Consider the following 21882-nt stretch of genomic DNA (forward strand, 5'->3'; position numbering starts at 1 on the left):
ATTTCACTCAGCATTAACACCCTCCAGTTCTATCCACATCGTTGCAAATGGCAAGATCTCATTCCTTTTGATGGCTGCGTAATATTCCATTGTGTATGTATACCACCTCTTCTTTATCCGTTCATCTGTCGATGGACATCTTGGCTCTTTCCACAGGTTGGCTATTGTGGACATTGCTGCTATAAACATTGGGGTGCACGTACCCCTTCGGGTCCCTACATTTGTATCTTTGTGGTAAATACCCAGTAGTGCAATTGCTGGATCGTATGGTAGCTCTATTTTCAACTGTTTGAGGAACCTCCATACTGTTTTCCAGAGGGGTTGCACCAGCTTGCATTCCCACCAACAGTGTAGGAGGGTTCCCCTTTCTCCACATTCCCGCCAACATCTGTCGTTTCCTGACTTGTTAATCTTAGCCATTCTGACTGGTGTGAGGTGGTATCTCATTGAGGTTTTGACTTGGATTTCCCTGATGCTGAGCGATGTTGAGCACTTTTTCATGTGTCTGTTGGCCATTTGGATGTCTTCTTTGGAAAAATGTCTGTTCATGTCTTCTGCCCATTTCTTGATTGGATTATTTGTTCTTTGGGTGTTGAGTTTGATAAGTTCTTTATAGATTTTGGATACTAGCCCTTTATCTGATATGTCATTTGCAAATATTTTCTCCCATTCTGTCGGTTGTCTTCTGGTTTTGTGGACTGTTTCTTTTGCTGTGCAAAAGCCTTTTATCTAGATGCAGTCCCAATAGTTCATTTTTGCCCTTGCTTCCCTTGCCTTTGGCGATGTTTCTAGGAAGAAGTTGCTGCGGCTGAGGTCGAAGAAGTTGCTGCCTGTGTTCTCCTTTAGGATTTTGATGGACTCCTGTCTCACGTTTAGGTCTTTCAACCATTTGGAGTCTATTTTTGTGTGTGGTGTAAGGAAATGGTCCAGTTTCATTCTTCTGCATGTGGCTGTCCAATTTTCCCAACACCATTTGTTGAAGAGCCTGTCTTTCTTCCATTGGACATTCTTTCCTGCTTTGTCAAAGATTAGTTGACCATAGAGTTGAGGGTCCATTTCCGGGCTCTCTATTCTGTTCCGTTGATCTCTGTGTCTGTTTTTTTGCCAGTACCATACTGTCTTGATGATGACAGCTTTGTAATAGAGCTGGAGGTCTGGAATTGTGATGCCGCCAGCTTTGCTTTTCTTTTTCAACATTCCTCTGGCTATTTGGGGTCTCTTCTGGTTCCATACAAATTTTAGGATTATTTGTTCCATTTCTTTGAAAAAAGTGGATGGTATTTTGATGGGGATTGCATTGAATGTGTAGATTGCTCTAGGTAGCATTGACATCTTCACAATGTTTGTTCTTCCAATCCATGAGCATGGAACGTTTTTCCATTTCTTTGTGTCTTCCTCAATTTCTTTCATGAGTATTTTCTAGTTTTCTGAGTACAGATCCTTTTCCTCTTTGGTTAGATTTATTTCTAGGTATCTTACGGTTTTGGGTGCAATTGTAAATGGGATCGACTCCTGAATTTGTCTCTCTTCTGTCTTGTTGTTGGTGTATAGGAATGCCACTGATTTCTGTGCATTGATTTTATATCCTGCCATTTTACTGAATTCCTGTATGAGTTCTAGCAGTTTTGGGGTGGAGTCTTTTGGGTTTTCCACATAAAGTATCATATCATCTGCAAAGAGTGGTAGTTTGACTTCCTCTTTGCCGATTTGGATGCCTTTGATTTCTTTTTGTTGTCTGATTGCTGTGGCTAGGACTTCTAATACTATGTTGAATAGCAGTGGTGAGAGTGGACATCTCCCAGGGAACTTTTATAAAATGCTGATGAGTGGGTCTGATCCAGACCAATAAATTCAGAATCTCGGGGTGGGGGGAGGGGTGGGCATTGGCAGAGATTTCTTAAATTTTTCAGGTGGAAACCACTGATCTGGTCCAACTTTCTCACGTGCATGAGGGAAACTGAGGCCTGGAGAAAGACAAGCCTGTGGTCCCAAGGTGAAGGCGCATAGCCACGGCTGGGTTCCACACCTCTACGCCACTCCGAGCCAGTGTTCACTGCCAGGGTGCAGAGTTCTGAGCTGTGCCAGGGCCTCCCACTGGCCACACAGCAGACAATGGAGGCACCCGAAAGGAAACCTGGCTGTGTTTGCATGGATCTCTCATTTCAGAGAGTTACGTTAGCTCCCCATGGGAGCAGAGCCTGGGGAGGGAGGCCAGGTGGAAGAGAACACGGCGGGCGCAGGTTTCCAATCAGATTATGCCGTGGGGCTGGCAGCCACTTGAAAGAAAGTGGAGAAGAAAGGAAAGAGGAGCTGGGGAGTGGGGGGCCCACTTCTTACCTTACCCCACAGCCTCCCAGAACTAATCCTGCTGGCCTCTGGGCTGAGCAGGTGGGCAGGCAGCTGGTCCTGCTTCTGAATTCCCGCTGCAGCCTGTCCAGGGTAGGACCCTCCTCTGCCCTTGGTGGTCACACAGGAAACATCCGGACACATATGGGCCCGCAGCTCCCTGCCAGGGCTGCAGAATGAGGCTGACCATACGTCTGACAGAGCGCGGACGGCTCAGGGCTCGGCCCGTCCCAGGGCTGTGGGACCCCACACGCCTGCTGGGCATGGGCTTTTTCCAGCCTTGGGATCCCCAGCAGTCAGGTGTGTCTGACTTAGGATTTTTAGCTCGGAGAAGCTCTCAGTCTTTCGAATAACAAGGCAGGTTTCCAGAATCAAAGCTTTGTTGGCCCATGGTGAACCTGGGCCTGAAGAAACCAGGGCTATAGGATGTGTTTGTTGACGCTGCCCAGGCCTTTTAGACGTTTTGCCCCCTTCCTGGTCCAGAAGCACCCAGAACCCAAACTGGACCCTGTTCTCTCCACACAGCCAAGCCGGGGCCACGGGCCTCGGGGTGACACAGACATGGCTCCTCCCACCCGCCCCAGGTAAAGCTAAATAAAAAGGACTTTACCCGGATATTGTTGAGGTTAACCTCCTCAAGTTTGGGGTCATTGTTCTTTATCCGCTCCAGGGTTTCCTCGACGTCTGTTGAATTTGGCTCTTCATCGGGCACAGGCTTGTATTGTGTCGGTTTGATCACACCTAGAGTGACCGACAAAAGAGAGGTGGCTCACAGAAACACGGGGACCCTCTCCCTCCACACGGGGATTCTCTGGAAGGAAGCGGTGGCAGGGTGAAGGCACAAGAGAAGGCTGCACATTCCCGGGGTGATGGGTGGGGGGTGGGCGGGTGGGAGGTAGGGTGGGGGAGAGAAGCACTGGCTGCACTCTGCTTGGACTCGGCCTCTGCCCTCCTACAAGGATTGGGTGAATGTGACTGAAATCCTCTGACCCTCTGTGTCCTCATCGGTAAAGTGTCGGTCAGTCACTTACCTCAGTGGACTCTTGTGAGGATAAAATGAAGCCTGAACGTGAGGGAAGCATGTAAGCTTTCCAGAGAGGGGGGCCTTATTCTTCTACCACCCTCACTGCTTTTGGGGGCCGAAATACCAGCCTGGGACAATGCAGTGGAGCAATGAAAACAATGCAATATGGTCACAGGAGAAGACAAGGGCACTCACGGGACAAAAGAGGCACCAGGAGACAGACCCGTGTGGATGTGTAGAAACTCACGATCATGATGGAGTCCCCAGCCAGCGGTGAAGGGATGGGCTTTGCAAAGAACAGTATTGTCCCCGTGGGAGAGCCATTAGAAAATGACAGTTTGATCTCATCTTACACCACACCCAAACACGGACTGCAGGTGGAGTAAGAAGTTGAATACAAGAGGCACACCTCTAAAACTTTTAGAAGAAAATACAGGAGGATGTTTGTATCACATTAGGATGGAGAAGTCCTGCACAAACAAGACACAAATCCCCGCAAAGTAAAAGGAAAAGGTGGATAGATTTGGCTACATAAAAATTTAAAATGTCTGCAATGAGCCAGAGAGCGTGAGTACGCAGAGGAAGCAAGAAGCCTGGGGGATGTTTTCGCTTCAAGGCGTCCTCACTGGGGGCAGGGGAGGGGGCGCCAAAGCTGGGGATCGGGGCCGTGTACTCACTGTTGAGTCCCTCCTTGTTCACGATGGAGCTGCTGCCCAAGGCCTGGTAGTACTGCTGGTTGCTCATGAGTGTGTGCATGCCCAGGATAGCTGTGGGGACAGGGGAAGGGCCCATGACTCGCCTCTTTGCGACAGAAGAGCCTCCGGAGCATGGACATTCCACAACCCCAGGAAGTTTTACTCATGGGAATGGCAAGAAACACTGCATGATTTTAAGTTTTATTTGATTTTCACTCTCATGTCTATTTATGTTCCTCTCAGATTTCCACACCCAGCTGAGACTTTTTTAACCCCTGCCTCAGATTCCTAGGTATCTTCCAATGTCCCACAGGTACCTCCAGCCCAACTTGGCCAAAAGAGAACTCATCCTTCCCAGCAACAGCCCCTTCCTTTGGGTCACCTTCCATCTTGGCACCCTGTCTGTCGCCTCAGGGTGGGACCTCCAGTCACGTGGCTAAGTTCCCCTCCCTCCTGAACACTGTCTCTCATCTGTCCCACCTCCCATTCCGTCGCCTCTGTCCTGGCCGAGGCCCTACCATTTTGTGGTTGTATTATCACAGCCGTGTGATCACTGCTGTCCTGGCCCCGGTCTCTTCCTACCCTCCCCCCACCAGCAGTCAGCACAGAGCAGCCAGAAAGATCTTTCTGGAAAAGCAGATCTGACCACATCACTCCTGGGCTCAGTCAGGCTTTCATCCATTCATTTGTTCAACATTTACTGAGTGCCCGCCTCATCTGCCTGGCTCTGGGTGGGGTGGTGGTGGAGGGAGGAGGGGAATTGGGGGTGGGGGCTGGGAGGGAGTGGGGCTGTGTGGGGGAGGCAGCAGGGAACAACAAAGTCTGTTGGGGGAGAGAGAAGCTAGGCAGGTACCCACACAGTTGAAAACATAAGCACAGAGTATACGTGTTGTAAAGGAAAAGTTCAGTGTGTTCTGGGAGAAGAGAACAGAGGGAGTTGGGATGGGAGGGATGAGCAGTGTTGGCCAAGTAAAGAGAAGGGAGGTAGAACATTCTGGGCAGGCAGAGGGAATGGTGGGTGGGAAAGCCCTCAGCTCAAGGAGTGGAAGGCTAGGGCAGGGAGGGGAAACAGAGGATGGACAGAGCTGAGCTGGACTCACGGTGGACCGCCACCCCACCCCGCCCCCCTCACTGCAGGCTTGCTCCAGGCCAGAGAATATGCTCAGTTTGGCTGCACACTGGAATCACTGGGGCATCTTTTCAAACTCCTGATGCCCAGGCCTACCCCAGACCAATTAAGCCACAATCTCTAGGGATGGGGCCAGGCATCTGCCTTTTTCAAGCTCCCTAGGTAGTTACAGGGGGCAGCCAGGCTTGAAAACTGCCTGACACCATCCCCCTGAATCCTCCCAACAACCCTTTGGAGTAGATTTGATTCAAACAGGCACGTTCAGATCCTGCAGGGTCTTCTAGGTTGAGATAAGGAGTTTGTAGGTCTTTCCCTAGGTGCAGCCGGGAAGCCACTGGACGCCTTAGCAGGGACTGAGATGGCCTGACTCAGTTCCGGGAGTGTCACTCTGGCAGTGTGTGGGGAACGGACTACAGAGGGAGGGAAGGACACTGGGACCGTGAGGCTTTGCAGCCACCCGGGTGGGAGGCTGGTAGCTTGTGGCCCCACCAGCCCTCCCTGGGCCAGCTGCTTCAGTGGCTTGTCCCTCACCCGCACCCTTTCTGCTCCAGTGACAAAAATGGCCACGGCTCGGTACGTTCTCCCGCTTCTGTCAACACTGTGCCCTCTACCGGTGATTCTCTCTCCATCGGCCTTGTGCTGCCCGTAGGGTTGCTAGGTTTAGCAAATGAAAATACGGGACACTCAGTTAAATTGGAATTTCAGATAAGCACGAATAATATTTTATTTTATTATTTTATTTTATTTTCTTAAGATTTTATTTATTTATTTGACAGAGAGAGACACAGTGAGAGAGGGAAGCAACGAATAATATTTTAGTGTAAGTGTGTCCCATTCTGTATTTGGGATCTACTTATATTAAAAACTTAGTCATTGTTTATCTGAAATTCAAATCCAACTGCGCATCCTGTATTCGACCCAACAACCCTACCTTCCTATCCTTTAAGACTTGGACTAGCACTTCTTCTCTCAGGGAGGCTCCCGAGATCCTCCCTCGCCCTCTCTTCTCCCACTGCACCTGCTGTGCTTATCCCAGCACAGTCTACATAGTGTTAGAGGTAGCTGGGTGCATGCGTGCTTCCTCTACTGGACTTTGGGCTTCCAGAGGTGGGGGAAGAATATTACCTCTCTTCCTCCTCCTCCAGAATATAGTATTTGGTAAATATGTGCTGATGGATTTTGTGTTAATTCCCCTGGCCATTTCATCAGACATGATTTCTAGTGAGAGAGACTACATGAGAGCCCTTGGTGGGAGTCAGGAGACCCAAGTTCCAGTCCTGACTATACCCCTGATTCTGTGTGACCTGGGGCAGGTCCGCAGCCCTCTCTGGGCTTCAGCCTCCTCTGTGCAAGGAGGGGTAAGACAAGACCTTTGGTTCTCTATCCCAGCTGCACATACAAATCACCCGCGGCTTCACGACAATATTGGTGCTCCCCTGGATCAGCTGATCTGAATCTCTGCAGATATATTTTTAATCTCCTTGCATGATTTTGATGTTCAGCGGGGGCTGAGAACCACAGGATGAGACGATCTCAAAGCCCTTCTGTTTCTCACATTCTAAGAATCTTCTCTGCTAAAATTAGACTCTCCTGCTCATCACTGAGGAGAAGTGATAGGGAGAGGCATCTGCATTTTTTAGAGCTCTCTGGGTTTTAATTTAGGCTGCTTCTACGTAGGCAGTGGGGGCCATGGCCTGAGTCAGCAGCAGTGGGGTTCGGCTCACCAGGAGCCACCTTCTGGAGCTGACTCTTCCTGTTCCCACATGGGCCGGTGGGGGGGGGTGGCTTGTGGTGGTTCTGGGCTGCCGCTGGGACCCCAGTTTGGAAAAACAGTTTGGAAAGGTTGCTAAGAATCATAGGAAAGATGGAACGTCATACGGCTGGCTGGTCTTGCTGAGAGGATAGAGAGGTAGGAGATGGAAAATGCATTTTGTGCTTGATGCCAGCTTCCTGTAATGGTCCAGAAAGGGGGGCAGGAAGCTTACAAGGAAGTGCCCGGGGACAGAGGAAAGAGACCTGGGCTCCAGGCTGGGCTTTGGCACTAATTTGCTGGGCAACCTTGTCCAGGACACTTCCACTTTTTTGGGCCTCAGTCTTTTCACCTATAAAGGGGAGTATGTTTGAATGCCAATCTCTTACCCTCACGTAGCACCTAATGGTCACACATTTTTTTTTAATTGTGTTCAGTTAGCCAGCATATAGTACATCATTAGTTTTTGATGTACTGTTCGATGATTCGTTAGTTACGTATAACATCTCATCTTTTTATCCCGTTTGATTTTTACAAGCATCCAGAACAGGCTCAAGAGGGAAATGGTTTGTCAAACTTGCCCAGTGAGGACCCTCCTGGCTTCTAAGTGAGTGGTCCCATCCACTCCTCCACAAACTAGGTCATTAGTAGTTCCAAAGTTCTAAAATGTCCCCCCCATGTCAGAATTCTAAGGATAGATAACACGCCTATTCTAGGAGGCAACATACATGTCAATAGCAGTCCTCAGAAGAAATAAAACTGTAGTTCAGGGGAAGTTAGGGTTCAAGGAAGGAAGGAAGGAAGGAAGGGGGAGGGAGGAGGGAAGGAGGAAGGTAGGAAGGAAGAGAGAGAGGAGAGGGGAAGGACTTGGGGTGTGGGGCGGGAGGCACCAAGCAAAATCTCCATTGCTGAGCAGATTGCTTGGTGGCTCTGATCCTCCGGCCTGCTCTAGGCACCAAATCATGACTCTCCCCTTGCTTGGTTTTGCACACTCATGTCACCAGAAGTGAATGATGGAGGAAAACAGCACATCAGCATTGCCTGCCACTTCATTCTTTGTAGATATTGGCAAGGCTGAATTTAGCACTGGGGAACATGATTTTTTTTTTTTTTTTAAGACCAGATCTTCCTCAAAACTCAAAAAGGACTATTTTTGAACTCTGAAAAAGAACATCGAGTTCCCGTTCCTCTTCTGCCTTGGCAGGGTTCACTCAGTTTGCAATTCCACTCAGGATGCAGAGAAACTGCAGCACACGTCCCGGGCCTCTCCAGCCGCCAGCTGCTTGGCTGGCCCCGGGCAGAGAGCAGACAGCGGGAAGGCGTTTTCCTGCATCACAGAAACTGGTGGGAGAAGCCAGCTTGGGCCCAGGACTTGGGTGCAGTCAAACCGCTCCTGGAGAAGCCACATGCTGCCCCTGGCAGAATGTGAGGAAAACCAGTGCCTAAGGACGTGAGAGGACCCAGAAGCCGGGGTGGGTGGGCCAAGACTGTCTCTGAGAGTCACAAGAGCTGGGGGTGCCACCAGCCCATGGGGGCGGCCTGGGGACGGGGCCCTTCTGAAGGGAGAGTCTCTTTCCCCCAATTCCCTTTTGGGTCTTGCCCCACCCGAAGGGTCCCTAAAGGTGAGTCAGGATCACATCCCTGACTGGGGAGAGGAGGCACTGATAATGCCCAGTGCTTGCAGCGGACTCCCAGTGGCCTCTGCGTTACAACCCAAGGCCATGAGCCAAGAACTCAGCACCGTCAGGGGCCTGTGCATTCTGCTCATTACCCTGTGGTCACACTTCTCGTGTGGAAATGTATATGCTTCTGGTCTGTCTTCCTCCTCACCTCCTGGGGCCCCGAGGGCAGGGCCTAGATCTGATGCATCCTAGCACACAGTAGCTTGGCGATGCACGTGGACTCAATGTGTGAATGAATGCATGCACGAGTGGTACACAGACAAGAAAACCAACGAACAAATGAGAGTCCACAGCTTTGCCTTCCTGGGCCACACCAGAGCCGGTGTGACACATCTGCTGGGTGTCCCCCTACATCTTCCTATCGCTGCCGAATGTCAAGCCTGCAGTATGTATACCAAGCAAGCCATGCAGAGGGGCTCAGGGCCTCTCTCCCGCTGTGTCCCAGCCTGGGACACATCTCCCCCACTCCCCACAGTTCACCCCTGTTCTTCCTCCTCATGGCTCAGCTTCAGCCCTCTACCCTCATGCCCCCTGCCCCAGCACCCAACCAAGCCCCCTTCTTGCACCCTGTGCTTTCTCTGTGCGACATTCACTCCCATTTGCCACTTCTTATTGGCCTGAGTATTTGCTGAACGTCAGCTCTGTGAGGGCAAGAGCCCACTGTCTCTGGACGCTTCTCTACCAGGGCTCGTCCAGAGCCGGGCACACAGTGGGAAGACGCTGGATAAATGGCTGCTGAGTATGTGAATGAGGGAACAAAAACGGAGTTAATGGAAAGCTCTGCGTGGGAGCGAAGTCCCTCAGACTTGAAATGCCCCGCAGACCCTACACCCTCCTCGCCTTACTTTTCTTTCTCTGCTGAGTCCTCCACGCTCATGGCTCCAGCAACCCCATCCTCGAGAGGGATCTGAACCCCCAGCTAGCCACACCAGACGCTCACACAAGGTCCTGTCTCTACTGCCTGTGGCGTTTTTGAATAGACTCCGGGCAAAGCAGCTCTTCCTACACGCTCCCCCCACCCCCTGGCTGTCTTCTGGCGCCTCCGGCCAGAAAGCCTGGCATCCTCCTGACAGCTTGGCCTCTTGGCCTCAGGTCTAGCGCTAGGAACAGCTGCACCTCAGACACAGCCCCCAGCTCCACCTTAGCCCTTGACCTTACCTGGGGCCTGCCCCCTACATCCCCCATCCTCCGAACACCACCGCCTCTGCCTAAACCTTTGCTTTCATCTGGCCTCTCCCAACACTGCCCTCAGCCCCATTGACCCTAAGGGGTCAATGCCCTCCTGTGACATACAGAGGCTTTCCTAACATGGCCCCACCCTCCCCCCAGCCAGCTCCATGGGGTTCGGCGGTGAACCTCCTCTTGCCCACCCTCTGTGTCCCTCAGAGGACAGCTTCATCTGGGTTGTGGTAGCTGGTGCTCTAGAAGGAGTAGTGTGCCCTTGGAGGAAGCTGCCTGGGTTCAAGCCCCATGGGCAAGGCATTTAATGTCACTGTGCCTCCTTCCTCCATCCATCAAACAGGGACAACGGTAACACTTACTTCTTAGGATTTCTGTGGTCAAGAAACGCAGCAAGGTACTAGAAGCAACTCCCACAGCACCTGGGCCATAAGGTGGTGGTCAACAAGTGTGCCGTCCCTCCTTCCCCAGAGCCCCTGCCACCTTTCAAAGGCCTGATACACAGTGGCCGGCGCCCAAGGTTAGTCAGTGGACGCTGGTGTTGACTTACAGCTCCCCTTCTCCTCTCCGGACAACGGAAGGTTATGGTACCATGAACAGAAAACAATAATTAGTCATGCCAACAAAAATAAAGGGAAATTGTTTCAAGAAACCAACATAGAGATGTAGCACGATATTGCAGTCCTATTTTGGCACAGGAACTGGCGGTTCTGACTGTGGAGTCATTTGATAATCCCTCTGAGCTGCCTAATGAGGGCAGTGACATCATGGAGGGCCATCAGAGGAGAAGGGCTGGGATAAAAACAGCCCCAGGGTGAGTTAGTGTGGACATGCTGGACCACGGTGTCACCCAGTCACCTCCCTGCTGCACGGGCTAACTGGAAGTCAGGGGACCCCCAGCCATGGAGATGGTTTGCTGGAAATATAGGAGCATAGTGAGGACTCTAATATGATTTTTGCGGCTTTTAATAAACCAAATGTGGAACTGCAAAGCAAACCAGTGAAGTTCCCCGAGTTAGGCGCTCCGTTTCCATCTGGGTGAAATACCTGCCGGTTCTGTACTCCGCGGCGAAAACGAAAGCCTTTCTCTCTCAGCCCCGACACCCTGCAAACCACTGCCCCGTGACCCTTCCCAGATGTTCTGCCTCTTGAGGAAAACAGTTGTTTGGACTAAGAATCTACACGTTGGCTCTCCCCATCACGTACTCCTTGGGTCCCTGCAGCCTGGCTTTGGCCGCCAGGCCCACCCCGTGTCGTAGGAATCTTCTCACTGTCCCTCCCCTGATGGTTCCGCTAGATGAGAGCCACCCCCTTCCCACTCCCCAGCACAAATGCCACCAGGACTCAGCATGACACCCACGAGAAGCCGGAGGCTGTGAGGAGGGCAGAAGACAGCTGCAGCAGCCGATCCCCTAGCCCTGCGGCCTCACTTGGCCTCTGGCCTCACATAGCCCGGGGTCTCCCAGCCAGCCCTGAGCCCTCATTCTGTCTTCCTAGCTCTTGCCTTAGGTTCTGTCTTCACTTGGTTTTGGTTCCCGGGCCATGTGTGGCTTACTGGCCCCCACTGTGAGTAGCTTCGTCCCATTTCCACTCCTCATCTCAGTGCTGGCCGGGGCGCTTGCCTCCAGGGCCCCAGGCAGCCACCTTGCCTGGAGCTTGACAGTGCTAATGACACCACAGGTCTTTCTGCATTCCTGAAGACTTTCAAGTCCAGCTGTCCCCTTCTGGGTGGCCCACAGGCAACTCAACTCCAAAGATCCCACAAATAACTCAGTCCTTCCCCTGAAACTGTTCGTTTCGTACTATTATGGGCTGAATTATGTCCCTCCAAAATTTACATGTTGAAGTCCTAACTCCAGTGCTTTCGAATTTGCAACTGTATTTGGAGATAAGGTCTTTAAAGAGGTGAGGTGAGTTTTAAGAAGGTGTTAAGGTGGGCCCTAATCCTATCTGCTGGGCATCTTTATAAGAAGATACTAGGATGCACAAAGGCACACCAGGGGACACATGCACAGAGGGACACAGTGAGCTGAGGTCATCGGCAAGTCAAGGAGAGGGCTCAGGAAAAAAACAAACCCGCCACCATCTGGGACTGCTAGTCTTCAGCACTGTGAGAGAATAAGTTTCCGTTGTTTAAGCGGTCCAACCTGTGGTATTTTGTATGGCAGCCCGAGCAGACTAACATACCCACCTTCATTAACGGCACCACCATCCACTTAGTCCCCGGAGCCAGAAATCTGGAACCCTCCTGACTCCTCCCCCAACCTCAGTGTCACAGCTGATTCTTTTCTCTCCCGTTCCCACTTGTCCTGAGTCTCTTCTCACCCCATCCACACTCCCGTCATTATCTGAGCTGGGTGGTTAGTAGCTCCCAAGTCTGCAGAATGAAAAGAGCACCCCCCCACCCTCCAGGCCAGGGAGCACCACCGCGGTGGGCATGTGGGGTGTTTGCTGCGGCCCGAGCCCAACTCTCAGCGGGGCCGGAACTCAGGGCACACAGGGCAGGGACTGTAAGAAGGAGAGACAAGGGTGGTGAAGGGCTCTGAGTATCAGGCCACCTTCTGGAGCTTAAGGGCTGTTTGTGAAGGTTGTAAGGAAACACGTTTTGAGATGGACAGTGTTGTACAAATATGCAATGAGGGGGCAAGCTCCTCAAAGCCTGGATCTCTGAGCCTTGCAAGGTTATACAGTGAGATGACTTTGCTCCAGCCCTTCATGAGCCCCCCAGACCTGAGTTGCCCACACCCTCAGCCTGTCCCCCTCTGTTCTCGCTTCCCAGGTGGCTTGGGCAGGATTTGATGCAGGGGCTGGTAGAGGACCTATGCTGGCCCTCCCTGGGATGCTTCCACATCTCTCTGGGATGGGCTCTCATGGCAACAACAGATGGCTCTGTGGAGTGATAGGTTTGGGTGGTTTTATTTCTATTTTCCTCACTTTGGTTTTTGATACTGGCTTTCAGTCTTAATACTCGTGGTCTCCTCTAGTCCTTTTTAGAAACAGAGAGTGTGTTCATGTTGCAATAAACCACCTAAGACTCCCTGCAGAGGCAGGTCAAACCCTTCTGGAAGACGCAGGGAAGCTTCTGGAAAGCCTCTTACCTGCGATGTCACAGAGTTCTGCATCTGAGGCGTTTGCCAATGCCTCCTCCAGCTCTGGCTCCAGGGTCACACTTTCCAGCACAGGATCCATCGGCTTCTGCTTGGGGACCCAGACCTTTCCTGTAAAACATGAGTGCCCGTAACAGGGCATGCCGCTGTGCTGGGGCAGTCTCTGGTGATGGCCCCAGGTGGACTGTTCCAGCACCCTGAGGGCCGTGCTGAGACTCACTCGCTTCAGGTTTCTCCCTCTGGGGACCCAGTGCCAAACTTCCCCAAGGAACAAGAATCAAAGATCTCCAACAGAGCACCTCTCACATTTGAAAAGAAGGACTTTCAAACTTGGTCAAACTAGACTGCTCGCTATTGAAAACCCTAGTCATTAACGAAAACAACCTGGAAGTAGGCAAGAGCTACAAAAGAAAAGTGTAATTGAATGTCAGGCTCTGGGATACCCTAACCAAGTGTTCGGATATGAGAGAAAAATTTAGAAGCATCTCTAAACAAAATAAAATACACTCAGATTATTAAAAGAATAGGGAGAAAAATGTATGCCTGTCCCAGGGCATACATTTTTAGGGACATTATATTTTTAAAGTGTCAGACTCATGACTGGACAAGGGAGCAAAGAGGCACACAAGGAAGGTCACTGCACGGATCACCAATAGGGGGTTGTTGAAGAAATTATGGGACATCTATACGAAGGAGTTCCCGCAGTTATTACAATGGATGATGGAGAGGTCTGCTTACAAAGAAGGATATGCCCAAGACATAATGTGAGAAAAAGCAAGTCTATAAAAGAGCGTGAACAATTTAATTTAATTCCATGTATGAAAATTGCATTCATTTGTTCGTTCATTCATTCATTCATTCATTCATCACGCTAGATATTTACTGAGTGCTTCATAAGTGCCAGGCACCTTTCTAGGGGCCAGGGGGGCAGCAGTGAACAATTTACAATTTAGTGAAAGGAGACAGACAGTAAACAACCATGCAAAGATATCACATGGTATTAGGCATTGTGGAGGAAAATAAAGCAGAGCAAAAGATCAGGCAGTTCCAGGCTGGGGTCCAGTCGAGGTGAGCACTGCTTTTTTTGGGGTAGGGTGGTCGGGGAAGGCCTCACTGAGATGATGGCCTATGAGCTGGGACCCGAAAGAGGAAGAAACATGCCCCGAAGATCGGCTGCAAGACAAGGCTGCCTGCCTTCACCGTGGTTGTTCAATGTTGCACTGAAAGTTCCAGTAAGAGCAAATGGACAAGAAAAAAAAATGGCATCCACACTGGAAAGGAAGAAGTAATATTATCTCTGTTTGTAGATGACATGATCTAATATGCAGAAAACCCTAAAGATTCGACAAAATGCTGTTAGGACCGATAAACACTGTTCAGAGTAAGTTACAGAGTATAAGATCAATGTACACAGACGGGTGGTGTTTTTGCACAGCAGCAAGGAGCAATCTGAAAGGAAAACTAGAACAATAATTTCATCTACAATAGCATCCAGAGGAATAAAGTGCTTAAGGATAAATTTAACCAAGGAGCTGAAGGACTTGTGCGAGGAATATTAGAAAACATTGCCAAAAGAAATTAAAGAAAACCTAAATAAATAGAAAAATATCCCAAGTTCATGGATTGGGAGACAATATTAATATGACCATACTGCCCAAAGCAATCTCTTGATTCAAGGCAACTCTTATCAAAATTCCAATGGCCTTTTTCTTTTTTGCAAAAATAGAAAAATCATTTCTCAAAGTAATAAGGAATCAAAAGAGGTCCCAAAAAGGCAAAACAATCTTGAAGGGAACAAACTTGGAGGGCTCAGACTTCCTGATGTCAAAACTTACCACAAAATTTTTTTTAAAGATTTTATTTATTTGACAGAGAGACACAGCAAGAGAGGGAACACAAGCAGAGGGAGTGGGAGAGGGAGAAGCAGGCTTCCTGCGGAGCAGAGAGCCCGATGTGGGGCTCGATCCCAGGACCCTGGGATCACGACCTGAGCTGAAAGCAGACGCTTAACGACTGAGACACCCAGGCGCCCCAGAACTTACTACAAATTTAAAAAGTGTGGCACTGACAAGGATAGACATCTAGACAATGGGATAGGATTGGGAGTCCAGAAATAAACCCATACATCCATGGAAAATTGATTTTTGACAAGGGTGCCAAGACCATTCAATGGGGGAAAGAATAATTTCTTCAAGAAGTGGTGCTGGGGGCTGCCTATGTGCTCAGATGCCTGGGCTGCATCCGATTCTTGGTTTCAGCTTACGTCATGATCTCAGTGTCATGAGATTGAGCCCTGCGTCGGGCTCCACACTCAGTGTGGAGTCTTATAAGTTTCTCATTGCCTCTCCCTCTGCCCCTCCCCACTGCACTCTCTCACTCACTCTCTCTCTAAAATAAATAAATAAATCTTTAAAAGAAGAGAAGAAAAAGTGCTGGGACCAGACATCCATATGTAAAGGATGAAGCTGCACCCCTATCTCACACCATATATACAAAAATGAACTGAATATGGATCAATGACTTAAATATAATAGTTAAAACTATAAAACTCTTAGAAGGAAACCTACACACAAACCTTCATGACTTTAGATTTGGCAACATATTCTTAGATATGACAACAAAAGAAAAAAATAAATCAATTGGACTTTATCCAAATTTAACATCTTTGTCCCTCAAAGGACATTATCAAGAAAGTAAAAAGGCAGCATACTGAAATCACCTATCTGATAGGGTCCAGTATCCAGAATATTTAAAAAAAAATTTTACAACTCAACAGCAAAAAGAATAACCAATTTAAAAATGGACAAAGAACTTAAAGATATTTCTGCAAAGATGATATTCATATGGCCAATATGCACCTGCAAAGATGCTCATCATCGTCGGTCATTAGGGAAATGCAGATCAAAACCACGATGAGATGCCACTTCACACCCATGAGGAAGGCTACAATAAAAACCAAAATGGAGAATAACAGATGTTGGCAAGGATGTGGAGAAACTGGAATCTTTTTGATTGCTGGTGACTGTGTAAAATGGCACAAACATGGAATTACTATGTAATTCCACTCCTGGGATTATAAACCCCAAAGACTTGAAAACAGGTACTCAAACAAATACCTGTACAGGAATGTTCATAGTAACACTAATCACAATAGCCACAAAGTGGAAACAACCAAAATATTCACCAGCAGATGAATGGATAAACATTGTTTAATATTGTTCAGTCATAAAAGGGAATGAGTGAGTCTCAAAAACAATATGCTCAGCGAAAGAAGCCAGACACACAAAGTCACATATTGTATGATTTAATTCATAGGAAATATCCAGACTAAGTAAAGCCATAGAAACAGATTGATGGTTGCCAGGGGCTGGAGGCAGCAGGGACTGGGAACTAACTGCTTATGGGGCATAGGGTTTTATTTTGGAGTGATGAAAATGTTTTGGATCTATATAGAGGTGGGGTTTACACAACATTGTGGATGCACTAAATGCCACTAAATTGTTCCCTTTACAATGGTTCATTTTATGTTATGTGAATTTCACCATTTTACCAAATTAAAAAAAAAATTCACTCTGGCAATTCATTGAGAATTGCCTGAAGCGGGGGGGGGGGGGTGGGGGGGGAGCCTGGAGCTGGTGAAACTGGAAAAGGGCAAAACATGCAAAGAAAACAAAATGGTTAAAAAGAAAATCTGCTGTAAAAATGACGGATGCAATGAGTAGGCTGGCCCTTCAATAAATGTATCAGACCTGTGGTTTCTTACACCCCTGTAGCAAGTGTCTCTAGCAAGGGCAGTGGTTCGAAGACACAGGAGGGGCTTTGGACTTCCTCCCTTCCTTCATCTTATTAATTGGAATGTGGATGTGATGACTGGAACTTCAGCAGCCAGATGGACCATGAGGACAAGGACATATTGCAGGGGAGGCAGAATGAAAAACTGGAAAGGGTCTTGAATGCTAATGTCAGGGAAGATGCCCTACCAGCCCAGAATGCCTAACCCTGCAGCTAGGCGAAAGAAGTTAAACTTCTATCTTGATTAAATCTCTCTTATTTTACTTTTCTCCTCAGCACGTGTAGTCAACTCTAATTCTGCATGGAGAATTCAATATAATTCTGCATTAAAAATATCCGACATGAAGCTTTATTCTGATCCCCCCACTTGGGTGAGAGTGAATGAAAGTCCAGATTCCTCAGGACTTTGTACCAGTTTATGGCTCCACCTCATTCTGTTTGGTCTTGCGGAGACTGGGGTGCTGTTTCGCCTCAACCTTGGCTAGTTCTAGGCCCGGCACTGGGTAAATAAATGCTCAGTGAGGGCTAGACACCATGGCCCTGAGTCTGCCTGTTCCAGTCGGAAGGTCCCCTTCCCCAACTCTCTGCTGAGACCCCCCCCCCACTTATTCAAACTGTAAAGACCCCAACAATCATCAGCTAAATACTTTATGATGAGGATGCTGCTGGTGGTGATGATGATGATAAGTCTCTTAGGCGTGTCACTATATGGAAACAGAATAAATTCTAGCTACCCTCCCTGGGTCAGCGTGGTTTTTCATGAAGGCTGTCAGGCTCTGGGAGTCTGGAGAGCGGTTCCTGGCTCCACGCCAGGCCAGCATGCCATGGAGGGGCAGCAGGACTGGTCTGTGTACCGCCCAGATTTCCTTCCCCACCCCTCACCCCCAATCTCCAGCTCCTTCCCTCGCAGGGTGGTGGGTATATGGAGCCATGGACGCCAGCAATGACTCACCCGCAGTCCACCCAGGTACGCTCCTGACTCTCAGTGTCCCCATTTTTCAAATGTGCAGGTGGGACAATGGGAGGCCCAATAAGGCCGCATGAAATCCAGAGATTCTATTGTGTTTATCTGCTGCACAGAAATCACTCCTCGAGACACAAGTGCCTTGCTTAAAAACCTCTCGTGCCCACGCTCTCAGCCGGGCACACCCGGCCCTTATGGTCAAGGCCTCCTTCCTCCGCCCCTCCTCCAGGGGTGCCGCAGACCACACAATCCTCCCGATGTTCTGTAACCCAAATGCCTCTGGGCCTTCCCTGACCTTCCCAGTCTTCTGTAAAATCTGGACTGAGCTCTGAGTCCAGGGTTTGTGGTGGCTCAACCTCCTCCCCATGAGGCTACCTCTGCTTGCTTTTTCATTTGATTATCACACGACAGGGATACAGAGATAAATGCCCCAGATGTGGACCCTGGGCTCATCACATTTATAATCTTGGGGGTGGGGAGAGTGGAAGAGACTGCAAACAAACATTTACACAATATTAATTGATTAGAATTAATGCTTTCATTCAACAAATGCTTCTCGGGTGCCTACCATGTGCTAGTGTGTAGATGTAGATGTATTATTAGGTGTAGATGTAATGATGAGCCAGACAGATGCGGTCCTTGTACTTGTGGGGCTTATATTGTAAGGAAGCAACCCACAAGATTCACTGTAGACTTATTTAATTTTAACTCATTCATTCAGCAACTCTCTATGAGCCCTACTGCAGACCAGGCCCCGTGCTGGGTGCTGGGGTTGCTGTGTGAGCAAACCCAGCCCGAGGCCCTGCCGTCACAGGGCTTACAGCCAGTGGGAGAGACAAGTGATACCTAAGGAGAAAATGATAAAGTGGAAATTGCTCTGAAGGACACACATGCAGGCTCCTGAGATGGCGAAGAACCCAGGGGGAGCTGAAGGGACTGCATGGCCTAAACAGAGTGGACAGGAAAGGCTCCCCTGGAAGAGGAGACAGCTCAGTTGAGACCAGACGGATAATAATCGCCGGTACTTACAGAGCGTTTGCTATGGGCCGGGTGCCCGGCTAAGTGTTTTATATGTATCTTAACTCAGTCCTCAACAGAACCTCATGAGGCTGCTGATATGATCTTCTTCATCCCCATTTCGCAGAGGACGAAACAGAGGCACAGCAGATTGAAAAATGTACTCAAGCTCACACAGCTATAAGTGGTAGTGTCCGGACAGCAGCCAGGGTACATCTAGCTCCAGCCTGTGTTTCTAACCATTAAGCCTCTTATAGGGGAGGAAGAGCCAGCCGTGAAGACAGCATGGAGCCAGACAGCAGGAGCAGCATTCTAGGCAGAGGGAATACGTGTAAAGGTTCTGAGGCAGAAAAGAGCTTGGGATGTGTGAGGAACGGAAGGAGGCCTGTAGGGCAGCGGTGGGGTGAGTGAGGGTGAACACAATCCAAGAGGACAGCAGAACGGTTTGGAAGGCAAGGGGGAGTCCTGGAAGGGTTGGACAGTCAGGGGGTGCCTCTCTGTTCCCCAGTCTTCTAGACGGCTTGCCTTAGGCTGGGGCAGAGAGTCTTAGAAGGACAGATGAAGGAGGGGATGCAGCTGCCAGAGAGAGGAACACTGGGGAAAGAACAAGGACGGTGAGGGCAGAGGTAGGTGATCTTGTTCCCAGTTTGCACAGGACAGGCCTTGTGCAGGCCTATGTCCTGATGTCATGATTAATAGTTTCCGCTTTCATTTTCAAAGGTGACTATGGTTGTATGAAAAATAATCAGGACACCCCGGCTAAAGGGGATTTAGGGGAAAGTTTTGCTGGTTTGGGTACGTATCACACTTTCCTTAGTTTACCCAAAACTTCACTAAATCTACGTCATGCATTGATGCCTTTGGTGTTGGGTTTGTGAATCTGGGTGGGTCAGGCATGAGGGCAAGGAGGCCCAGCCACACACGGCTCAGCACAGGGCCTGGCATACAGGTGGCACTCGACAATGCACGGGGAGTGACGTATTCATAAGAGCAACATTATTCAGTACCTCGCTTTTCCCCTGTGTAGGGGACCAGATCTTCTCGGTCTTTAAACTCCTTTGCTTGCTTTTCCAAGTGATCCAAGAGCTCCTCCCTTTTAAAGGGGCCCGTGGGCGCCTTGGTGGTCTGATCCTTCTGCCTCAGGCCTGCAGGCAGCAGTGCATTCTACAGTGGAGGTTGTGGGGCCAGGTGACACACACAGAGAGAGAGAGAGAGAGAGAGGGAACGAGAGAAAGAGAAAGAGAGTGGTCAGCTGCTGAAGACTTGCATTTCTCCCAAAATTCATCTTTGACCAATGGGACCTCAGAGCCCATCAAATTAATCCAGGTCGCTCATTTACACGTGAGGCATCTGACACCCGGGAGGGGCAGGGACTTGCCCAAGGTCACATAGCAGATGAGGGGCATAGCTAGGCTAGGACTCAGGTCTTCATTGTCTAGAGTCTCTAAGCCTTCGATGTTTCTGAAGGCAAAGGGGTGAGGAGGCAGCCGACACAGGGCTTGGCAGACAGGGACACTCCAAGAGCGTCTGTGAGTATGAATATGTTTAAGTTGGTGTTTGGATGCAGGAGGATAATTATTGCTATCGTGCATACAGTGGCTGGGGTGAGAAGAAGCCCAAGGGCCATGAGTTAGGGCCCCGAATGCAGAATCAGGCAAGAAGTGACAGACCCAATATCCAAGCGGGGAAAGGCTCAGCAGAGCTGTGGGGGTGGGTGAGGCGTGCTTTCAGGCTGCAGCCCTGGCCGGCCCTCCCGGCTGCTTTCCACCCTGCTGACAGGCCATGCGCGTGCCACTCTGGTGTTAAATATTTTGAACGTCGCCCTTGGAGATGGGTGTCTCAAGAAAGATAGCACCAGCCAATCATCGTGTTCCTTCTTCAAACATGGTTAGGCTTCTAGGTGTGGGCTTGCTACTAAAGCAGACAAGAATCAGGGTAGATTTGAATCACATAGGCTTCCCTTACCTCAGCCCCCTGTGCCTTAGAGATTCAAAGAAGTTTATGGTTGCAAGGATGCTTAGAGACTGTCTAGTGCACACACCTTCCCTTCAAGAGGAAACTGAGGCCCAGAGCAAGGAAAGATTTGCCCAAGGAGTTTCATTCAGTGACAGATCTAGAACAAAAACCAGGGTCCTTCTTCAGATGCGGGGGAGGAGGGCAGTCTTCCCTTCCAATCATTGCTCTCCCCCCACCCCCTTTCACTCAGGGATATAGTGGAGCATACCTGGAAGGCAGAGGGGAGCAGAATCTCACCCCACTTCTTGCCACACCCCCAAACCGGCTAACCTAGAGAGCCATCCCACCTCCAATCCCTGTGTCATCCAAATGCATAGCTTCGGCCACACCCACACAGTCTGGATCCTTTGGAAAGCCCCCTCTGAGAAGGGATGATATCAGGTACACGAATACAGCTGAGGGCCTGGCCACGGAGAGCGAAACCTCAGGAGGACACTACCACTGCTTAATTCCAGTATGATTTTTCAAAGATGTTTTACCACCGTTTACCACTGCAGCACTGCTCCCCTTGGAGCCCTGGGTGCAAAAGGACTCGGGCCATGAGGCAGCAAAGAAGTTTGGGAGTTGGAGCACATTACAAGAGGTCAGCCAGGAGGTAGAAAATTAAGTCATGACTGATTTGGGGGTGAGCATCAGGAACATAAGCGATGCCACAGACACCTCCGTTTCCCTGAAGCAGCAGTCCTCAGGTACTGTCCACCATGACACTCAGGATGGATGAGGCCCACAGGTGAGGCACGCTTCCATGGGCATGGGCTGGGCGAGATGGGGTTTGTTGTGGCTAGCTGCTTGTCCACCCCTTCTCTCCCGTGGCGGGGCACTCACGGTGACTCAAGGGAGAAAGAGAACCACCTAACTGTCCCGCACACCTCCATCTGTGATTACCCACTGAGAGCAAACCAGATTCTCTGCGACATGCGTGCACCTCACAGTTGACCACCCCCGACAAGCTTACGCTGTCGCCTGATGTAGTGCTGACTCCAGCTATATAATCTTGGGCGGGTCACCTCATCTCACCGGGCCTCAGTTTCCATGGCTATAAAATGTGAATAAGCATGGTTGCTCTCTTGGGCTTGTTGAGAAAGTTAAATTAGATAATGCAGGAAGAGTGCTTGGGCCACTGCCAAGCACTCACAAATTACTACTTATGATCTGATAACATACATTTTAACAGGAGATGG

At 49.7% G+C, this 21882-nt stretch overlaps 1 protein-coding gene across 2 annotated transcripts in view; it reads right to left on the reverse strand.

Moving 5' to 3' along the window:
* TMOD1 (tropomodulin 1) overlaps positions 1-21882 on the reverse strand; it is an 84344-nt gene that overhangs the window by 26271 nt on the left and 36191 nt on the right. For both annotated transcript variants that reach the window (XM_025888274.2, XM_025888276.2), the window contains exons 3-6: positions 19693-19849; positions 12904-13023; positions 4048-4137; positions 2957-3087 (exon numbers count right to left, since the gene is read on the reverse strand). In XM_025888274.2, the coding sequence (XP_025744059.1) occupies positions 2957-3087; positions 4048-4137; positions 12904-13023; positions 19693-19849 (498 nt within the window). The remainder of the gene's footprint in view (positions 1-2956; positions 3088-4047; positions 4138-12903; positions 13024-19692; positions 19850-21882) is intronic.

Source organism: Callorhinus ursinus, unplaced genomic scaffold, assembly GCF_003265705.2.
Source record: "Callorhinus ursinus isolate GAN/ISIS: 27379988/994484 unplaced genomic scaffold, GSC_fseal_2.0 scaffold24, whole genome shotgun sequence".
NCBI classification, from domain to species: Eukaryota; Metazoa; Chordata; class Mammalia; order Carnivora; family Otariidae; genus Callorhinus; species Callorhinus ursinus.